The following is a 19,623-nucleotide window of genomic DNA, read 5'->3' on the forward strand; positions in this document are numbered from 1 at the left end:
CCTCGAAATTAGTTTATATATCATGACTTGTCGTACTAGAAAAATGTTGATTTCAAGCAATGTTCTATGGAATTCATCAATATTTACTGGGTTATTAGCCTGCTCGTAATTTATCTGATCAAGTACGTAACTTTTCTGCTGCCGGACTGAGTGGCTCAGCCGGTTGAGGCGCTGGCCTTTTGACCCCAACTTGGCAGGTTCGATCCTGGCTCAGTCCGGTGGTAGCCTATTTGAAGGTGCTCAAATAAGTCAGCCCCGTGTTGGTAAGATTTACTGGCACGTACAGTACGCGAAACTTTTGGTGATACCTGGGCCTCGCTAGTGCTGATTTTTTTTTTTTTTTTTTTTTGCTTTACGTCGCACCGACACATATAGGTCTTATGGCGACGATGGGACAGGAAAGGGCTAGGAGTGGGAAGGAAACGGCCGTGGCCTTAATTAAGGTACAGCCCCAGCATTTGCCTGGTGTGAAAATGGGAAACCACGGAAAACCATTTTCAGGGCTGCCGACAGTGGGGTTCGAACCTAACTATCTACCGAATACTGGATACTGGCCGCACTTAAGCGACTGCAGCTATCGAGCTCAGTAGTGCTGAATCGGTAGACCTCGGTTTATCTTCGAGATTCATATTGGCAACCTTTGAAACACAAACTATGAATCGATTATGTATCACCGTGAGACATCTGGCGTACACTTTACGTACTAGTACTGTTGTTGTTTACACAGCAAAGCCAAAATATAGAATTCATGCCAGGAACAATATTCGCATCGAGAAATGTCATATAAAGTTATACGAGTATAATGTGTATGTGACACAGTTGTTCGCTTAAGATAATAAAGGTTTAGAAAATTCATATCGATCGGTCATACTATTGATTCAATTCAGATTTCATTTCCATTCAGTTGGCAGTATTACCGGAACCGGGAAAGCACTCTCCTTACTCCTCAACCCCGTAAAACCAGGTATCACTAAAAGTTTCGCGTCCTGTAAAAGAACCCCTGCAGGACTAAATTCCGGCACCTCGGCGTCTCCGAAAACCGTAAAAATGTAGTTAGTGGGACGTAAAGCAAATAACAATGCTAGTGTTGCTGCCTTTCTCGAGTGCTAGTACAGATATGTATTTACTCTACTGTCTATATCTACCTTCTGTTTGTCTGTTATGGATGGTCCAGAGTATTATTCTAGTATTGTGTCAAAAAGAAAATCATTGAGTTGGTCGTGTGGTTAGGAGTACGCAGCTGTGAACTTCCATTCGGAAGATAATGCGTTCGAACCACTCTGTCGACAGCCCTGAAGATGATTCTGTGGTTTCCCATTTTCACACCAGGAAAATGCTGGGGCTGTACCTTAATTAAGGCCATGGGCGCTTCCTTCCCGCTCCTAGCCATTTCCTCTCCCATCATCGCCATAAGACCTATCAGTGTAGGTGCTACGTAAAGCAACTTGAAAAAAAAAACATCTTTGTCGAATCGTTAAGTTCATGAAATGCATGGATAGTGGAACAGAACGATTTCTGTTGTATCTGACCTTCTAGTGGTTTTATTTTATTTCCAAAAAATATCCCTGCTACTTCTTTCTGCTATCTGTTGAGCATACTATTACTGTTACCTCATGCATCGATATATCTGATTCATAAAATAATTACTGCTTATTGTTTTACCTACGCAGTATTGATTAATCCCATTTCTTTCTCACACAGGAGGTAATTTGACGTACCATATCCCTGCTGGTGTGGCAGACGATCGCTTCAAGGTGGATGCCCGTACGGGTGTGATGTCTGTTCGAGCTCCCCTAGACCGAGAGACCGTGGAAAGATACACTGTGCCGGTGTATGTGACCGATTCTCGTACAGCTGACGGGATGCCCACCTCGCCGTCGTCATCTCCACTTTTCGACGTTACAACAGTGTCTGTACGGATCACCGATGTGAACGACCATGCTCCAGAGTTCAGGCCCGGCTCCTGTTATCGTCTCTCTGTACCTGAGAACAGTGACTTGGCCGTCATCCACACTGTGGTTGCTACTGATAAAGACAGCGGTCCCAATGGAGAAGTCACCTATAGTATCACAGGTAACTTCTTGTTGTATTTTGTGAAATATGGCTGTGTACTTGAGAACTGAACTCTGTTCTTGTAGTAATGTTCTGCTATGATTTACCTCTTTATCTCCGAACGAAAAGGGCTTAGAAAGAATACTTCTTTATAGGGACCCATTACATCGATGCTTTGCCTCACAAAAGCACAATAACTGCCATCATCCCTTTTATATATCTGCCTGACGATTAACCCATAAATACTAGTACGATTTTTCCAATTCTTTCTCCCATCTATCTGCTCTATTTTCACATCCACTTTCTTTAGTCTCGTATACCGTTACTCTTTAGTATCCGGTGAAATTTCACTTTAAACCAGTGATCATTATTGTTACTTGCAATCATATCATTTGACATGCCATATTCATTAAAATCTCGGGTATGATCTTTCAAGTTTTTGTGTCAACTCCTCACTGTCATCTTAAATTCTCTTTGAGATTGTGTATTCTTCTCAGAACAAGACAGAACCCCACTCCGTAACTTTTGAAGCGTCCCACATTATTTCTTCGACAATTGATATCTTCCAAGATGGATATAACACACCATACTGAATTCTAGACTTGATGAGCATGACTTTAGAGGCAATTTACAACTTGTCACGCAATATACTCTCTTATAAATCAACTATATGCTTGTATACAGTATATTTCGGTTTTCGTTGACTGTTTTATATTCCCCGTCAAAACATTTTCACGTAGTCCTTTCGATTGCATGATATTGATGCCATTACTATTCCAGTAATAATTGACATATTACTTAACTCTCTTGTAAAATACGTAGACACGTAGTAACTTGTCCATCATGATCGTCCCTCAGCACTGCTTTCAATATAACCAAACAAAAAGTAGAGTATTCCTCGGTTTTCTCCAAGCTGATAGCTATATCAAACTGCATATTTTACGTCGATAATTTCAATAAAAATCCACATTGTTAATTTTTGAAGAACCCTTAATCATATTCCAAACCCTTAAATTCTAATTCTGATCGTTTAAAGCTCTCTATTTTGAATTATCCGGGACAGTGGGAAAATTTCAAGTACTTCTTGTCCTAAAGAGATGTACAGTTTAACCTTTTTTCTCTCGTTATAACTGAGAACTGTGAGTGCTTACAATGTTTCAGAATAGTATGATTAATTTTCTTCTTTCTTCTTCCAGCGGGAAATGTCGGTAACAAGTTCAGTATCGATCTGCACAGCGGCCAGTTGGTAGCCCGACCTCTGGATCGTGAGGCGCACTCTCGATATTGGTTGGTGGTGACGGCGCAAGATAGAGGAAATCCTGTTCCTTTGCAGGGTTCTTGCAATGTGTCGGTGTTCGTGGAAGACCAGAACGATAACGATCCTCGTTTCTCTCAACCTCGATACTCGGCAACAGTTCCTGAAGACGTTCCTCCAGACACTCCAGTGCTTACTGTGCAAGCTTCAGATGCCGACCTGGGAGAAAATGCTCGTATAGTGTACTCTCTTGCTAATGAGAGTCACTGGCTCTTTCGTATCGATAACAAGTCTGGAGTCATCACGACGGCAGGGTAAGTATTCAGTCATTGTCTTAATGAAACTTTAGTGTCATTCTCTTGGCAGCCCTTGCAGGCTCACAGTAGACAAATTTGGCATCAAGCTGCCGAGAATGGGGTGGTTCTTTGTTTTATTTGAATGAAAATATAATGTAGTTTTATGCCACCTGCTGTTTATAGACTACCTCAAAACGTCGATCCGTGTAGTTATCCAATTTGTTTTTAATTTCGTGTGGCTATTTCTAGCCGAGTGCAACCCTTGTAAGGCAGACCCTCCGATGAGGGTGGGCGGCATCTGCCATGTGTAGGTAACTGCGTGTTATTGTGGTGGAGGATGGTGTTATATGTGGTGTGTGAGTTGCAGGGATGTTGGAAACAGCACAAACACCCAGCCCCCGGGCCACTGGAATTAACCAATGAAGGTTAAAATCCCCTACCCGGCCGGGAATCGAACCCGGAATCCTCTGAACCGAAGGTTAGTACGCTGACCATTCAGCCAACGAGTCGGACAGTTATCCAAATATACTTGGGGACAAAACATGACGACCTCAGTTCCTGGAAGCGAGCTGAAAGCCGGTAGTCAATCACACCCTGCACCCTGCTGAGTTAACGAGCTCAAAGTGATCCTTGTTTGTTTTGGAGAGGCTGCCAAACCACTTTCTTCTTCACTCTGTAGTATTTACCCTTCTTCATGTGGAGTGCAGTAACCGATTTTGCAACTCTGGCTGCAGTAGAGGTAGTAAATCCTATAAGTCGCTAATAGTCACAGAGCTGCCGCTGGAAAGTAGTGGTGTGAGGCGAGGTCGTCATGATTTGTCCCCAACTATAATACAGAATGAATGCTAAAGAAAAGCACACCGGGCGAGCTGGCCTTGCGGTTAGGGGAGCACGGCTGTGAGCTTGCATCTGGGAGATAGTGGATTCGAATACCACTGTCGACAGCCTGGTTTTCTGTGGTTTCCCATCTTCACATCAGGCAAATGCTGGGGCTGTATCTTAATTAAGGCCACGGCCCCTTCCTTCCAATTCCTAGGCCTTTCCTATCACTGTCAAGGCTATAGGTATGTCTAATTTCTGTTTAATTTGCCCTCAGAGTTAACAATAAACACGTAATAAACAATCAGTGAGCATAGCAATGACGCATGTTTATTCCCATGATGCCGGTAGCTGACATACCTGTAGGCTGTGATTTGCCGAGCGTTGTGAAAGTACGCCGACCTATGTAGAGGTTTCCTGCACCCTATAGTGAACTCAACTAACATACTGGTAGTTTTACGGGACGTATCTGTCAAGAAATGGCCTGTGTTTGAAAACAGACTGAATCTCTATGCACAAGTAAAATATTTATGTAACGTGGGACTCAAACCACTAAACCTACTACGGTCTGGCAATTCTTCTCCACTACGTGGTTTTAAGCGCTAAGAGCACATTTTACTTTACCTAATCATTTGGCACGACCTAAAATTCCACCATGTCTTAGATTAATGTACAGCAACTGATTCAAAGGAGGTAATATTTTTGGAATGGCCTTCTCCTTCTCATGGCACAAAAAGGCTGATATAGTCCAGTGTGCTTTGCAGGTATGTTTGCAGCATATTGTCACCATTATGGCAGGCGAGCAGAGGAATATCGACCATCACATCTAACGCGTATTACTGGATTACATATCTTCCAAAATTATAAGGGGCAGCTGGCTCACTTGCTATAATAATATAAAGTATTGAACTGTCTTGATCTTGGTGTGTCCAATAAGACACTATGTGATGATAAAGAACAACTGAACAATTACAGAACATAACAAATATGGGAAGAGGATATAAGAGGCATTCGTCTCCTTTGTCTAACTTGACTTTAAGACACATCTTATAGGCAGTGTACTGGAAAACACTGCCTTGCTAATATCTGTGACATAGCAGATGGAACTGTAACCGAAGATATGTTACTATATATACACTTCGGTCTTCCAATGAAATCTGTCTGTTCTCCAAATGAAATAGGGGTCTAGTTCAATGCTACACCATTAGAAATGGCAGTGATTTAGCAAATAGACTGCATCAAACAGGCAGTTGTGGAATAAATAGCATAACATTGTTCCATAACAACTGCATAAATCAAGTCTTTTTTTGGTCCTTTAACAGATTTTTCAAAGAACATCAGTGTGTTATTTTCTCCCTTGTTAGGAATTCAACCTATCGATAAGAAATATTATACCGATTATTTTCGGTGTATGTTCTTCTTAGAAATACTTGAAATTGCTTTCATCTACTTTACAAAAACTTAAAAATACATACACCATAATGGCAAATAAACCTTAAAAGCACAGAGCCATTTTCAGGGGGAAAATGTGCTGGATCTGCATCAAAGACAATACCGAATGAAAATTTGTCTACTGGCTTAGTTTGTCATGGACAATATAGGAATATTTTAGTTTGATTTTGATTGTTTTTCTCCATCTACAGAGGCTGGCATCCTTCTGCAGTCTGTGACACTTTAAGACAATGTGTCAATGACGCTGGAGAGAAGTGAACAATTGGAATAAATAAAATAATAATTGAATATTGTTTCAAGATATGTTCCCCGCTTATACTACTGTATTATGCCTATAAAGGATGTACTTTGCAATATTGATGTATTTTTATCCCATTTGAGTCATTTTATTAAAATTGACTGTTCCATTTATATTATAGGCTCCACTCTTCTTACAAAATTATCTTGCTTATAAGTGAATGTGATTACTTCTTTTGTCTGTTTAAAAGGAATGTTTACCAAAATATTGTTAATAACGCTACGCTGTGGAGCAGTTGGAACAGTTGCCATATAATGTTGCAAACATTTCAAGAATGTTAAGCTGCTTTAAAGCTTGAAAATAAGTGGCATCCGGTGGTATGTAAATCATTCTTGGTGTGAAATTTTGCTGCTACGATACCTTTATTTCGTCAGACACCTGCAAATGCGCATTTGATTGGTGGGAATACATGACGCAGTTGTCAACATCCTCTGGTAACACGTAACTCTAACATTCCTCTATAATTCGGTAAGGGGAAAGACCACAACAGTCCTGGGACCAGGGTACCATTAAATTCTCTTTTACATTTCATAGGAGCTGTGTCAAGCCTGGATATTAAATTCCCGTATATCATCGTCCATTGTGTAGCTTCTCCCTCTACAGTGTGATCAGTATAATCTGTTCCTCTGCCTCTCTTGTTTCTCAGAACTTCTCTTATTCTTTCGACGTGTTTGACTATCAACAACCCTTTCTAAATGTTGCGACTTAACCGTCCTTTGATACAAAATCTTAAACTTATTTAACTTACCGTTTTAGAAATTTCTATTGGCATTTCAGATGCTTGTCTCTGTTTCTCTGGTAGCCCTTACACACTCCTGTTGACTGAACTCGAAATTCAGTATGGGAAGAACACAGTTATGTTCGTTATGTCCATAAGCTTTTACTATTTTTTATGTTGCTCCGATACATACAGGCTTTATGACGATGATGGGATAGGAAAGGGCTAGGAGTCGCAAGGAAGCGCCGTGGCCTTAATTGAGGTAGAGCCCCAGAATTTGGAGGTGTGAAAGTTGGAAACCACGGAAAACATCTTCAGGGCTGCCAACAACGGCGTTCGGACCTACTATCTCCCGAATGCAAGCTGACAATGCATTTAATGTGCATAAAACAATAAATGCATTTCCATAGATTCTCATCAGGACGTCGCTAGTTTAGAAAACAAGTTGTTTCCTTATTCTTTAGAAGGGAACCATAGTGGTCTAATATTAAGCATTGTTGCCCTAGCTGTAGTAGCAGAAATTTCATCACAATCGATACAGCGACCAGCGACGGAATTATTTCTCCATAAGATGATTTCCTCTGAGGATAAATTATAAACTAAAGAACGTGTTGTTGAACACGTTATCATTGCATTGGAGATAAGAGAACTAGCTTAAAATTCTCCTCTTGGCCATTCTAGAGAAATCTACCACGAAATCCCATTGAAGCTCCGAACGAATGCGCCTTCCATCTGAGTCCCAAGTAATTATGTGAGGTAACTGATTGACTATTTTAGGTTTCTTGTTGTTCCTTGTTTGGCAATACGATCGTTAGCCTGTGTGATTCTTTTCTGATCATCATAATTATCTTTGTACATGTGATATGTGAACTTATTTTAAGACACGTGTTTGTAAATACTGTAACGTGTCATTCGCTTGGAGTGAGTGTTGATAAACTGGAGAAAGTAAAACAACTCTCAGGATACCAACAATAAATTATTAACACTTGGTTTGGACCTGCAATCCACGCAGTCCCGTAAGAATCTCAGAATTCCCAATCATGGCCTCAGGGTACTGTATTTTTACAAATGTATTACAATAGAACCACATATTATGATATAATTATATAAGATTCGAACTGAGGAGACTTTCAGAGAAGAAATTACCTTGCTGCTTCGCTAAAGAACTTCGATTCTGACTGTCCATTCAACTTAACCAGGGAATATACGTGGCGCATGAGATTGGTAATGAAGTGCACACGAACTGAAGCCAAATGGTTCATATGTATCAATCTATTTCAATTCGATCTCCTTGACGTTGATGTGAAGACTAACTCACGATTGTTTCTCATCCCACTCTGCTCGACTGCACCGGATGCAGATGTGGTAAGCAGGATGCCTACTTCACCGGGGAGGCCTCAAGCATACTTCACATCATAATTAGCTACTGCGTTATTTGAACTTAACACGAAGAGCATCGTTCAGTTCGTATTATTATTATTATTATTATTATTATTATTATTATTATTATTATTATTATTATTATTATTATTATTATTGCCATGCAGATCTGTTTTGGAATGAACTGTTAAATTATTCTAGTCACAAAGTCACCTCCCTTCGTATGTTGGTGATCCAATTGACTTGAATTACTCGCCGAACAGCGGCTCTGAAGATTTTTGGAAGATGTTCATCCGAACCAGCGGAGCAAGTCCTTGAGCCAAGAATTCCTACGCCTTCTCACAGATTTTTATACTTCGATGTTCCCTTCAATGAGAATCTGGAGAAGTTCATACCGATCGCTTCTCATGATGTGTCCAGCACACTGTAGTCCCCGCTCTTTGACGGTCGTAAGAAGTTCTCTGCTTATCTCATGCGATTAAGGACCCCGTCATTAGATTTCCTTTCCACCTGAGATATTCGGAGTATTCTTCTGTACAACCATAGCCATGCAAAAAATAGAATGAGCGCATTGTATCGCATGTCCCGTGCATTCAACCATACTTAATTTTAATTATCAATATATAATTCAGCTCCCCCTGTAGACACAAACCCTGCAGTTACCCACAACAAACAGTATACCTACAGGTTCAGTTGTTTCTGACCAAAGTATACCTGTAAGTAATTTCTATAATACCATGCACTTATTCTTATTTTGAGAGACTGTAATCTCATGCCGACGAATACACTTCTGGCCTGTTCAATTCTAGATAGCACTTCTTTCGCCATCTTAGGCAGATGTACTCAACTCACTGCCGCATACAAACTGTCGCAAAACCGTTACAACAAGAAGTGCATTTCGAAGAACACCAAAATACGCCATTATAAGACTGTTATCAGACCCCACTTCTCATATGCTGCGGAGACCCTACTGATGAATAGGAAAGGCTTTATGGACGACCTGGGAGAAGTCGAAAGACGTATCCTCCGGAAAAGTAATGGGCCAAGGGTGTTCCCGGATGGAAACTACCGGCTGAAAGCGAACTCTTAAATGTACCAACAGTTGGAAACGGCTAACACTAGCATACGACGTAGGTGGCTAAAGTTTTACGGGCAGGCTTACGAAGATGCTCTTCTCACTCAGACTGGAATCATGTGGCTCATGGAAGTAAAAAAAGAATTCTTAGCTTCCGCTGGAATTTCTGATACTGATGTCCCAGACCGCTCCAAATTTTGTAAAATGGTAAACTCGTGGTCTCCTCTTTCAAAGGTTGTTAAATCTCGCAAAACTCTTGCACGGCAAAGAAAGGAAAAACTAATATCAAGGCTCAAGAGGTATTGGGAATGAAAGAGAGCATCCAAAAAGAACTAGTCATAGCACTCCCTAGTGGGCTTAAATAATGTCTTTCTTAGAATCACATTGTTCGTTCACAGCAGTGTCTAGGTAAAATTTTGAATAAATATAAGCTAGCCTGTATTTTTAAAATAATTAAATATGTTTTGTTTTGCATTTCAGGGTGTTTGATCATGAGCAGCAGAGTTCTTATCGGTTCCTCGTCGTAGCGACAGATGGAGGCAGGTATGACGCTCGTAGCCAGAGAGTTCCCGTCCAGATTAATATCGGCGATGTTAATGACAACAAACCTACATTCTCTCGCTACCCTTTCACTGCTGAGGTGCCCGCCTACACACAACCAGGCCATAATCTGCTGAGAGTCACAGCAGACGATGCTGATCAAGGCACCAATGCTGAAGTAGTGTTCAGTTTTGTGAACGAACCTCCAGGCAACAAGTTCAGGATCAACCCTAACACCGGCATTGTGACGGCGTCTTCTAGTCTAGCTGCCGAGTCAGGAAGATTGTTTCATCTGGAAGTACTCGCGAGGGATAAAGGCAATCCCCCACAGAGCTCTACAGGTCTCATTGAAATCAGAGTTGGAGATCCACCTGAAGGTGCAGCAAGCCTCAGATTCCAGAATGCTTCCTACGTGGTACACTTGCAAGAGAATGCTCCTGCTGGCAAGGAAGTCGTACAGGTGAGTAATGACATCCTTGAGTTACATTAGTACATTCAAGAGAATAGCAGTGTATTTTTCCCCTTAAATTGTTTTCCCCAATGTATTCCTTACGGCACTCTGCAAATAACTATTCAAAACTGATGTTGCAAAATCTGATCTCTTTTGACCTGCACACTGTACACATTTCATGTAATATAAGCCAGTATAAATTCATAGGTTCTCATACTATAAGGCGTATTAGGGTGTAAGTTGATAGTTTTGTATTAAGGGTCAAGAAAACAATAGCATGAGTACTTCATAAACACAATGAAAGGGAAAGTGTTAGATTCCGGATCCTTCAAAAAATGCGGACTATAGGAAGGCAAGGTTTATTAAGGGGATCTTCTTCTTTATTATCCTCACCCTTGTATAATTGGTTGGCAGCATTGTCATCCTTCGGATAGAAATATTCTCTCCAGTGCTAACGTCTTTACAATTGTGTACCATCGTCCATTCTTGATGCCCGTCATAAATTGTTTTCTTGGTCTTCCTCCTCTCCTTTTGGCCTCCACATTTCCCATCAGATTGGTGTACCAGGTTGAATGTTTTAGCAGATGACCTACGAATCTATCCCTTCTACAAACTGGTATTTTTCTTTCAAAATTGTTATCACTACATTATTGCTTACCCTACTGGACCAGGGTATTTTTAGCGTACGGCGTCAGCACCACATTTTGAAGGCCTGGATTTTCTTTTTATCCCTCTCCATGAGAGTCCAGCTTTCTGACCCATACAGTTGAACACTCCATACAAATATTTTAATGTATTTCTTGCGAACATTTATGCTAGTTGCCTTAGATGTCAGCAATATTCTTTCCTTATAGAAGGCTTCCTTGGCTTGCGCTATTCTTCGTTTTATCTCCTTTTCACTCCTACCATCAGATGAAATTGAAGGGATCAAGGAAAACAAAAGAATTATTCGAGGATGGCTGGATAAGAGACGTGAAAGGGAGAGGTATTTGTGTCTGTCACGAATTATGTTTCCCCATATAGAGTCCTTACAGTTTACTCGAACCGGTTTGAACTGGAAAAATGTGAACAATTCGTAAAGCCAGTGATGGAGGAATAACAACTACTGATGAAGGAAGATTCAATTGGAATTGGTATTCCTAACATTCTGAATAAAGGAGAACCTAAATGATATAAAACACCTATTTATATTTTATAGTGAAATGCTTTGTTGTGGTTGAGTATAGTTCCCGTCAAATGCAAACGTTATCAAAATAAAAATGTATCTACTTTCTTTAGTTCTGCTAAAATGAGGATTAATACACTAGACAACTTTCTACTATTTTTCGAATAAAAATCTCATATTTAGTGACGAGTCAATTAAGTAACCACGTCCCTCATATTTGTTAAACGTGAAGACTCCAATACGTGGTTGAACAAGTAACATACAGTATATAATACAAGAAGTATTTGCTGGATAGTCTGGCCCCGCTTTGTAGGGGGAAACGCGTCCGCCTGTCACTCAACGGCCCCGGGTCAGGGGTTTTGAATTGTAAATGATTAATATCCCTGGTCTGGGGACTGGGTGTTTGTGTCGTCCTTAACGTTCCTTTCCTCACATTCAACACTCTACAACTACTGCAATTCCACGTACATGCAGGTTCCTATCATATGGTGAAAGTAGTGGCAAAAGATCTACAGAGGTCGACGACACGAACAAATATCATTTAAAAAAGAAACAAAGAATATGTTGGATGCAATTGCATGTTACAAAAATCTTTGTACTCGGTATTTTTACCAGTTTAGTTAATTTAGAAGTTATTATATCCAAAATAATTGAGCTTGTTAACCGTACGACATCAGGAGACCATATGTTTATCAACCGCAAGAAAATATTACATAATGATAAAACGTGATTATAAAATACATGTTTTTATTTAGTTGCTGATTTATTTTGTTACCGTATCTCAGAAAGTGTTCCAACGTACCGAACCCTGGTATCTGGTCTCTTATTTTGGTATGAGTTGGGAGACATCTTGATTACATCAGTCTGGTTGGAGTGACAAAGAAATCAACATGCATGCACAGTCGTATTCATTTAAGAGTTAATGTCAATTCCATTGATGTAGAATAGATTTTTATCAATACCATTGAGTTCTTTTATCTTCCATGTTTCTCATATGCCGTTGAGAGTGAAGATGAATGTGACAATCAGTGCCATATTCTCTGCTAATAATGTTGTTTAATATTACCAGAAGTATTGCTGGATACGCCTCCATGGTGTCTGTCTGCATGGATAAATGGTTAGCATCTTGGTCTTTGGTCACAGGGGTCCCGCGTTCGATTCCCGACCGAGTCGAAGATTTTAACCTTAAATGGTTAATTCCCTTGGCTCGGGGACTGGGTGCATTTACCTACACATGACAGATGCCACCCACCCTCATCCGAGGGTCTACCTTACAAGGGCTACACCCGGCTAGAAATAGCCACACAAAATTAAAACCTCCATGATAAATAGCTAGAGAATGTTTAATGCACTAGGCAGATTTAGAGATAATGTATAGAAAGAAGTGTCAATTCAGCTCACGTACCTCGGGATTGGTCTATTCATATCAATTTGAGTTAGACCATTATTTTACTTAGGGTACTGTGCATAATGAGAAAATGTTAGTTGAGCGAAATGCAGAAGAAGTAGTTGGCAATATAGTCATCGGTTTGAAATTTTAAAGATAAAATTATTCAGCACGTATCTGGGACATTAGTGGATTACCTACTAACTCCAATCCAGCCCGAAACCTGTTAATTTCAGCATCAGTAAAATTGCGATTGAAACCATCTTAAACACAAGGTCGTCTGTTTTTAGCGCTCACTTCATCTTCGTGAGTGGGACGAGGTAAAAAATCGGTATAAACAACCTTTTACGACTCGCAGAATCGCGTGTTCGGCTTGATCAGCCTTCTTTTTGTTTTACATGGTTTGAAAATGGCTCTACCAGAGCGTGTGTAAGTCTCTTTCAAGATCTCCTTTCGATATACGTCCGTCCCTCTTTTTTCGTCCTTTCTGAACATCCCACTCAAAATCACGCATCTGCTTTATTAGCCACTGTCTTAATGATTTGACGGCCACAATATCGATGTGAATAACCTTTTGTATTTTTCACAAAGGAACAAGGATTGAATATTTCAAGTGATGATCCTTAATATTCACGCCACAAGATGTTATTAACGTCTGGGTGTGAATTCCGTCAATGGATGTACATGACTGGGGAAAACCATTGTCGCATTCATTAGCTTTCTTTCATTAATGAAGGTTTTGCTTAATATGGCACCTTAGAAAGGGTTTCATCTGTGAGCCATTCAATCAACGGAAGTCACGATTTAACAATAAGGCGCCATTATTCTCTGTATCGATCTCTCCGTAATAATTACCTCACTTTGAAGTGCTGAAATCTTTCAGTAGCAAGACATACTGTTATCGATTAAGGTGTAGATTTTTTCTGACCCTAAATGCGTATTAGATTAGTTCTTAACAGTCTCAAGACATGATAGTTTACATGTGTGCAAACAATGCCGTTCTGCAAACCCGTTTCAAATTTGGTGTCCTTTTAGACAAGTAAATCATGGACTTAAGTTGTTTTACTTCGCACTGACACAGACAAGTCTTACGGCGACAATGGAATAGAAAAGGGCTAGGAGTGGGAAGGAAGCGACTGTGATCTTAACTAAGGTACAACCCCACCATTTCCCTGGTGTGAAAATGGGAAACCACTGAAAACCATTTTCAGATTTGGCGACAGTGGCGTTCGATCCCAGCATCTCCCGAATGCAGTCTCACTGCTACGTGACTCAAACTGCGTGGTCAGCTTGTTCGGTGCAGAGATGATTGCTAGTTTTGTTGATAGATTTTTAAGTTTTTAAGGGCTTAATTCAAGATATTGACAAACTGGACGTTTGTTTCCCTTCATGGCCGTTTTCTCAGTTTATTAGGCTCGGCGCGTGGTATGCTCTTAGCCACGTTTTAGGGCCGGATGCCCTACCTGGCATGCGTTCACTATTTCGTGTTTCTGTAGTGGTTAGTATTGTGGTGTTTTGTGTGTAGGGGCCTGTACTCCTATGACGGGAATTTAATTCAGACGAACATAAACACCCATTCACCGAACCAGAGGGTTCTGGGTTTATTCATTGGTAAAAATAATAAACAATGCATCTTAAACAGCAAACGTCTTACGAGGTACAGGGCAGTATTGTGCTCATATGCCACGCTACTATTCCGATTGGAGAGTACAACTCTTCACTAAAATATAAATATGTTTCAAAACTATTGGAAATTTCTGCATGAATATTGGTAGATAGACCAAGGAAAATGTGCTCTATCAGATGAATATTTTTTTTTGTTTATAAAACCTTAGAGACCCCTAAAAGGGACATACTTGGTGTTGGAAGGTACTTACATCATCATCAATGTCTAGAGGCAATGCCTTGTCTATCAGCCATCCTTCTCTGTCCTCAGCTCCTCGTTTCCTTTCATAATAAGAACCATATTGAAGACTCTGTGGCAATTCTTGAAGGCATTTTTCCACGGTCATCCTCGGCCTTTCTTCTCCGTGATTTTCCCTTCCAGCAGATTGGTAAGAAAGGTATTATATCGTAAGATGTGGCCAGTGAATGTAGCTCTTCTTCTCTGTACCGTTAGCATTAGTTCTCTCTTCCCTTGACTTTCTTGCAGAACGCTTTTGTTTGTTCTCTTTTCAATCCATTTAATTCGTATCATTCATCTCTTAGACCCACATCTCAAATGCTTCCAGTTGTTTCCAATCCTGATCTCTGATTGTCCAAGATTCACAGCCATTCAATAGCATGCTCTATACGAAAGAAATCACTAATTTATTCCTAATTACAAAATCTAAATTTGCGCTGATCAAAAGATTTCTCTTATTACTAAACGCCTGTTTGGCAAGCGCCATTCGCCTTTCGATCTCTTTGCGCACCAGTCGTCATTTTAAAGGTACATATTGTTATTTCTTGAATGAAGAATTTGATTTTCTGTAACAGTATGTCTGTCTTCAGGTATCTGCGGTTCGAACGGATGGTCGTCGGCAGCGCATTACTTACAGCTTCGGGACAGGCAATGAGGATGGCTCGTTCGAGATCCACCCTCAGACTGGCGTGGTTCGTGTCCGAAACTCTCGTCTCCTGGACTACGAGCTGCGGCCCAGAGCCCGCCTGGTGATTGTAGCTCAGGCTGATCCATCTCCACTATATGGTTACTGTGAACTACTCGTCCTGTTGCTAGACCAGAATGATAACGCCCCTCGGTTCACTCAACCCCAATACTCTTCAGCCGTCTGGGAGGGCAACAACAAGGGTACCTTCGTAATGCAGGTCAGTATTTCCCCAAACACATTTTTCTAGCAGTATTCAGAAAATAACCTATGAATGTATGTTTTTAAAACATCAAAGACACATAGAAGAAAAAGCATCTAGGAGAGAGAAAATCTGCTTAGGATAGCTACCCTAATTCTAGACAGACCACAAATATTCAGCCTACTGATTAATTCGTAAGGACAATAAGAAAATACATTTCATTAATTTGCATTTTAATTTTTTATTAAAATATTTATTAATTTTCGGGCTGCTGTCACCTGATGGATTCTATTTATTAAAATTACTTTTAAGTTACAGAGATGATTTTGTATTATTTGGAGCGAATCTCTTTAAATCGCAGTTGACATTTCTTGTAGAACATTAATAGGAAGTCCAAATCTTTTGAAATATTCACAGAGAAATGTGTGATTGTTCCACGCTCACCAAACAATATACCAATGATTTTCCAGTTCTTAAATTTATACTTGTGTCCCAAGTCATTTGCATATAAGTTTGCATATATGTTGCATAAAAGGTCTCTGGTCGTATTACCGCGCAGCAGCGTCTGAGATTGGCGTTGGGGGGTGTAGACCTTTTGCAGTACATGTCTTTATTTAAATAAAATTGAGTTGATGGCACTAGGAGGATACATTCAAAATGTTAAAGCATACAAAACGTAGATAAACTCAAAATATTTTCAGATAATAATTTGACCTTAACATAGACTCTAATATTTTTGGTTTAGAGAAAAATGTCCAAAATTCGTTACAAACCTGCAGGTAGACTCAGCAGGTTCGTTTAATTTAATTATTGTGCATATTAAAGATGTCGTTGTGCCTGCGAAAACCGCTATGTGATAACATTTTTGAAGAAATACTGACCCGCAGCACATATATTATGAAGAATGACAATTCGTTGACAATATTCACACAGTATTGAACCTTAGATGACAGAACCGTATCGGTCAAACTTTTAAGCTAAAATATTTCACATAGTGGTTTTTGCAGACGCAACGTCGACAAAAAAATAAGAAGCTAATTGATATTTATATTTAACCACCGTCTCTATCCCCTCAGGTAAGCGCTACTGACGCAGACCAGGATGCAAACTCCCGAGTTCTGTACCATATCGTGGACGGGAATCACGACAATGCCTTCGTGATAGAGCCACCTTTCTCTGGGCTTGTGAAGACGAACATAGTATTGGACCGGGAGATCAGGGATTCATATCGCCTGACTGTCATTGCTACCGATGAGGGGGTGCCGCAACTTACTGGAACCGCTACTTTGAGGATTAACATTGTGGATGTGAACGACAATCAGCCCACCTTCCCGCCACACAGCGTCATCAGCATCAGTGAAGGTGAGTACAATAATACGAAACGTTATTTTGTTTTGAACTATTTCTTCATTATATCGTGGGTTTACTGTACTAGCAAATCACATTACGTCAAACTTCTGAGAAAAACAGGTTTGAAGATTTTCTTGTCTTCCACTGCAAACTATTCTGCTCTCAGGATAAGAATACTTATCTTCAAAAAATATGCATTGGGCTCGTTAAGAGTATTTATAATAGCACTGTGTAGCTGAAGTTGTATTAATTTTACCAGAATGAAACTCATCTCTTGAAACTTAGCTACGAAATGCAATTTAGAAAATTCAGTGTGTTAACGAAAATGACATCGTACGACTTAATGGATGTCACCAGTGAATAGAGCAGAAATATCTCCAATTACAGTGTCGAAGTGTCAAAAACTGATTTGATGTGCTTTGCTCTCAGATTCTAAATAATTGTATTTTTGTTAATGGTCCCCATGTGAGCAACATAAAGTTATCCTTATAGAGGGAGTCTTTCTGTATATTCCGTATACAGGAGGCCTTTGCCCTACAAGGGGTATTTTGGCTGTTCATACATTCATATAAACGTGGATAATAGCCTGTAACTAAATTATGAATTATTGTTTTGGTTTCACATGCTTTTTACAAATGGATCTCCGGAAGTGAAGTGAGTATCTTATTCTTATTTTTCTACATACTATATTAGGTCTCTCTTATGTTAGCTATCAATTTGTCAAGTTCACGACTGTTTATAGCTGTCCTAAAAATCTGTTCTACTAATCGAACTCCTGTCCAGTGCTAAATGTTGTCCAGCTACGGTATTTTCCTCCTTTCTAGTCCACGGCGACCTTCCACTCGACCCTGCAGTATGATTTGCAGCAACTCATGTTTCTCCTCTCTCAATAATTGACCGAGATGAGAGATTTTCCGGCATTTCACTGTCCTCATAAATTGATGCCTTACATTGGCTCTCGGTATAGTCGACTCTAGATCGTCCTCTTATGCTTGTTGCATTCCCTATTGTGTGTGTGTTTTTTTAATATATATATATATATATATATAGACATTTCTTCCGCCATTACTGATTATTTTCTGCCTACCACCAGTTGGGAAATCGTGGTCTGGATGCACTTGTCTTCTTGATGAGCTACGAGGAATTAATTTAGTGACCATGCGTAAAGTTTTGAAATGCTAAATGATTCTGCTATGAAGTTCTAGTAGCCCGTTAAAAGTTGTCGTCGCTAGTGTTCTCCCTGCCTCCCACTTAGCTCTTGTTGAACGCCCCCAACAGTTTTTATTTATGGCACTGCGATCCCATTTTTAATTTATACCCTCTCCTCTCTCTATAATATTATCTTGTCAAATGCGCTTGCACGTTATCTTTCAAGCTACAGGCTGTTTCTTTTTACGCGTCCCTTCCACTCAAATACATAACATGTGATCTAATATTTAAGACTTTCATTTGACACGTATCTTGCCTTATAATTAATTCAGCCTATACTCCAGAAGTGTTCTGATACAAGTGTTTCTTAAAACCAAATCAAAATTCGTTGCAAGCTTTGTGACCTTTCGTCTGTTGACTGTTAGCTGCCTTCCCTGCAAACAACAATGTTCCTGAGCCATTACGTGTGACAGATGGGCTTATTAGCTATGAAACGAGATAAACTCATTACGTTGTATGCAAACCTTCCTATGTTTCCTGAAAAACAATTCCTTCAATTATCATCAGTTATGAGAAAAACCAAACGAGATAAACTCGTTACGTTGTATGCAAACCTTCCTATGTTTCCTGAAAAATAATTCCTTCAATTATCATCATTTATGAGAAAAACCAAAGGGCTGGAATTTTGTTCTAAAAAGGGGTTCTTTAACGTGCCTTAATTTCTGGAAACAGATGTCTCTGCCAGTTACAACGTTACGGGAGATTGCCATTATAGCCTTAAGGGGCTCATTGATAATTCTAAGAAATCACTGTTACAATTAGGTTACCTTCAACATTTCTCAAGTACAGAATATCTATTTATCTTCTAAAAATAAATGTAAAGTATACTTTGTCGCAAGGCAGCGTCTGCATGAGAGGAAGTATTTCAAAAATAAAATAAAATAAGTACGAGGGACATCCAGGAATTAAGTTTCCCTATTTCAAAAAGACAGCGTAGTTACATGAAAAACTTTATTCGGACCCGATACAGCTATGTTGGAGCTGTTTTTCGACATAACTACCACCACAGTTGAGACTCTTGTCATATCGTGGAATCAACTTTTATATGCCAGTGTCGTAGAAGTCTGCCACCTGGGAACGGAACCAGCGTGTGACATTCGTCTTCAGCTCATCGTCCGTGTGAAAATGGTGACAGGAGAACAGGGATGTCTAGATGTGCAAGAAATGGTGAAAATCACTGAGAGCAAGATCAGGACTGTACGGTGGATGATCAAACGACTCCCAGCCGAACTCGTGCAGAACAGTTGCTGAGCGCCGAGCCGTATGTGGACGAGCGTTGCCATGGATCAGCACAACACCTGCACTGTGCATTCCACGCCTCTTGTTATGAATGGCACATCGCAATTTCACAGACCGAACCTCGCAGGCTGCGAGAGAAAGAGTACG

The 19,623-nt window shown here is 40.1% G+C and overlaps 1 protein-coding gene across 1 annotated transcript in view; it reads left to right on the top strand.

Annotated features, from left to right (window-relative positions):
• ds (dachsous cadherin-related 1) overlaps positions 1-19,623 on the top strand; it is a 231,259-nt gene that overhangs the window by 160,838 nt on the left and 50,798 nt on the right. The window contains exons 9-13 of the mRNA XM_068229134.1: positions 1,702-2,073; positions 3,249-3,621; positions 9,826-10,345; positions 15,382-15,696; positions 16,755-17,040. Of these exons, the coding sequence (XP_068085235.1) occupies positions 1,702-2,073; positions 3,249-3,621; positions 9,826-10,345; positions 15,382-15,696; positions 16,755-17,040 (1,866 nt within the window). The remainder of the gene's footprint in view (positions 1-1,701; positions 2,074-3,248; positions 3,622-9,825; positions 10,346-15,381; positions 15,697-16,754; positions 17,041-19,623) is intronic.

The sequence above is a fragment of the Anabrus simplex genome, chromosome 9, assembly GCF_040414725.1.
Source record: "Anabrus simplex isolate iqAnaSimp1 chromosome 9, ASM4041472v1, whole genome shotgun sequence".
NCBI classification, from domain to species: domain Eukaryota; kingdom Metazoa; phylum Arthropoda; class Insecta; order Orthoptera; family Tettigoniidae; genus Anabrus; species Anabrus simplex.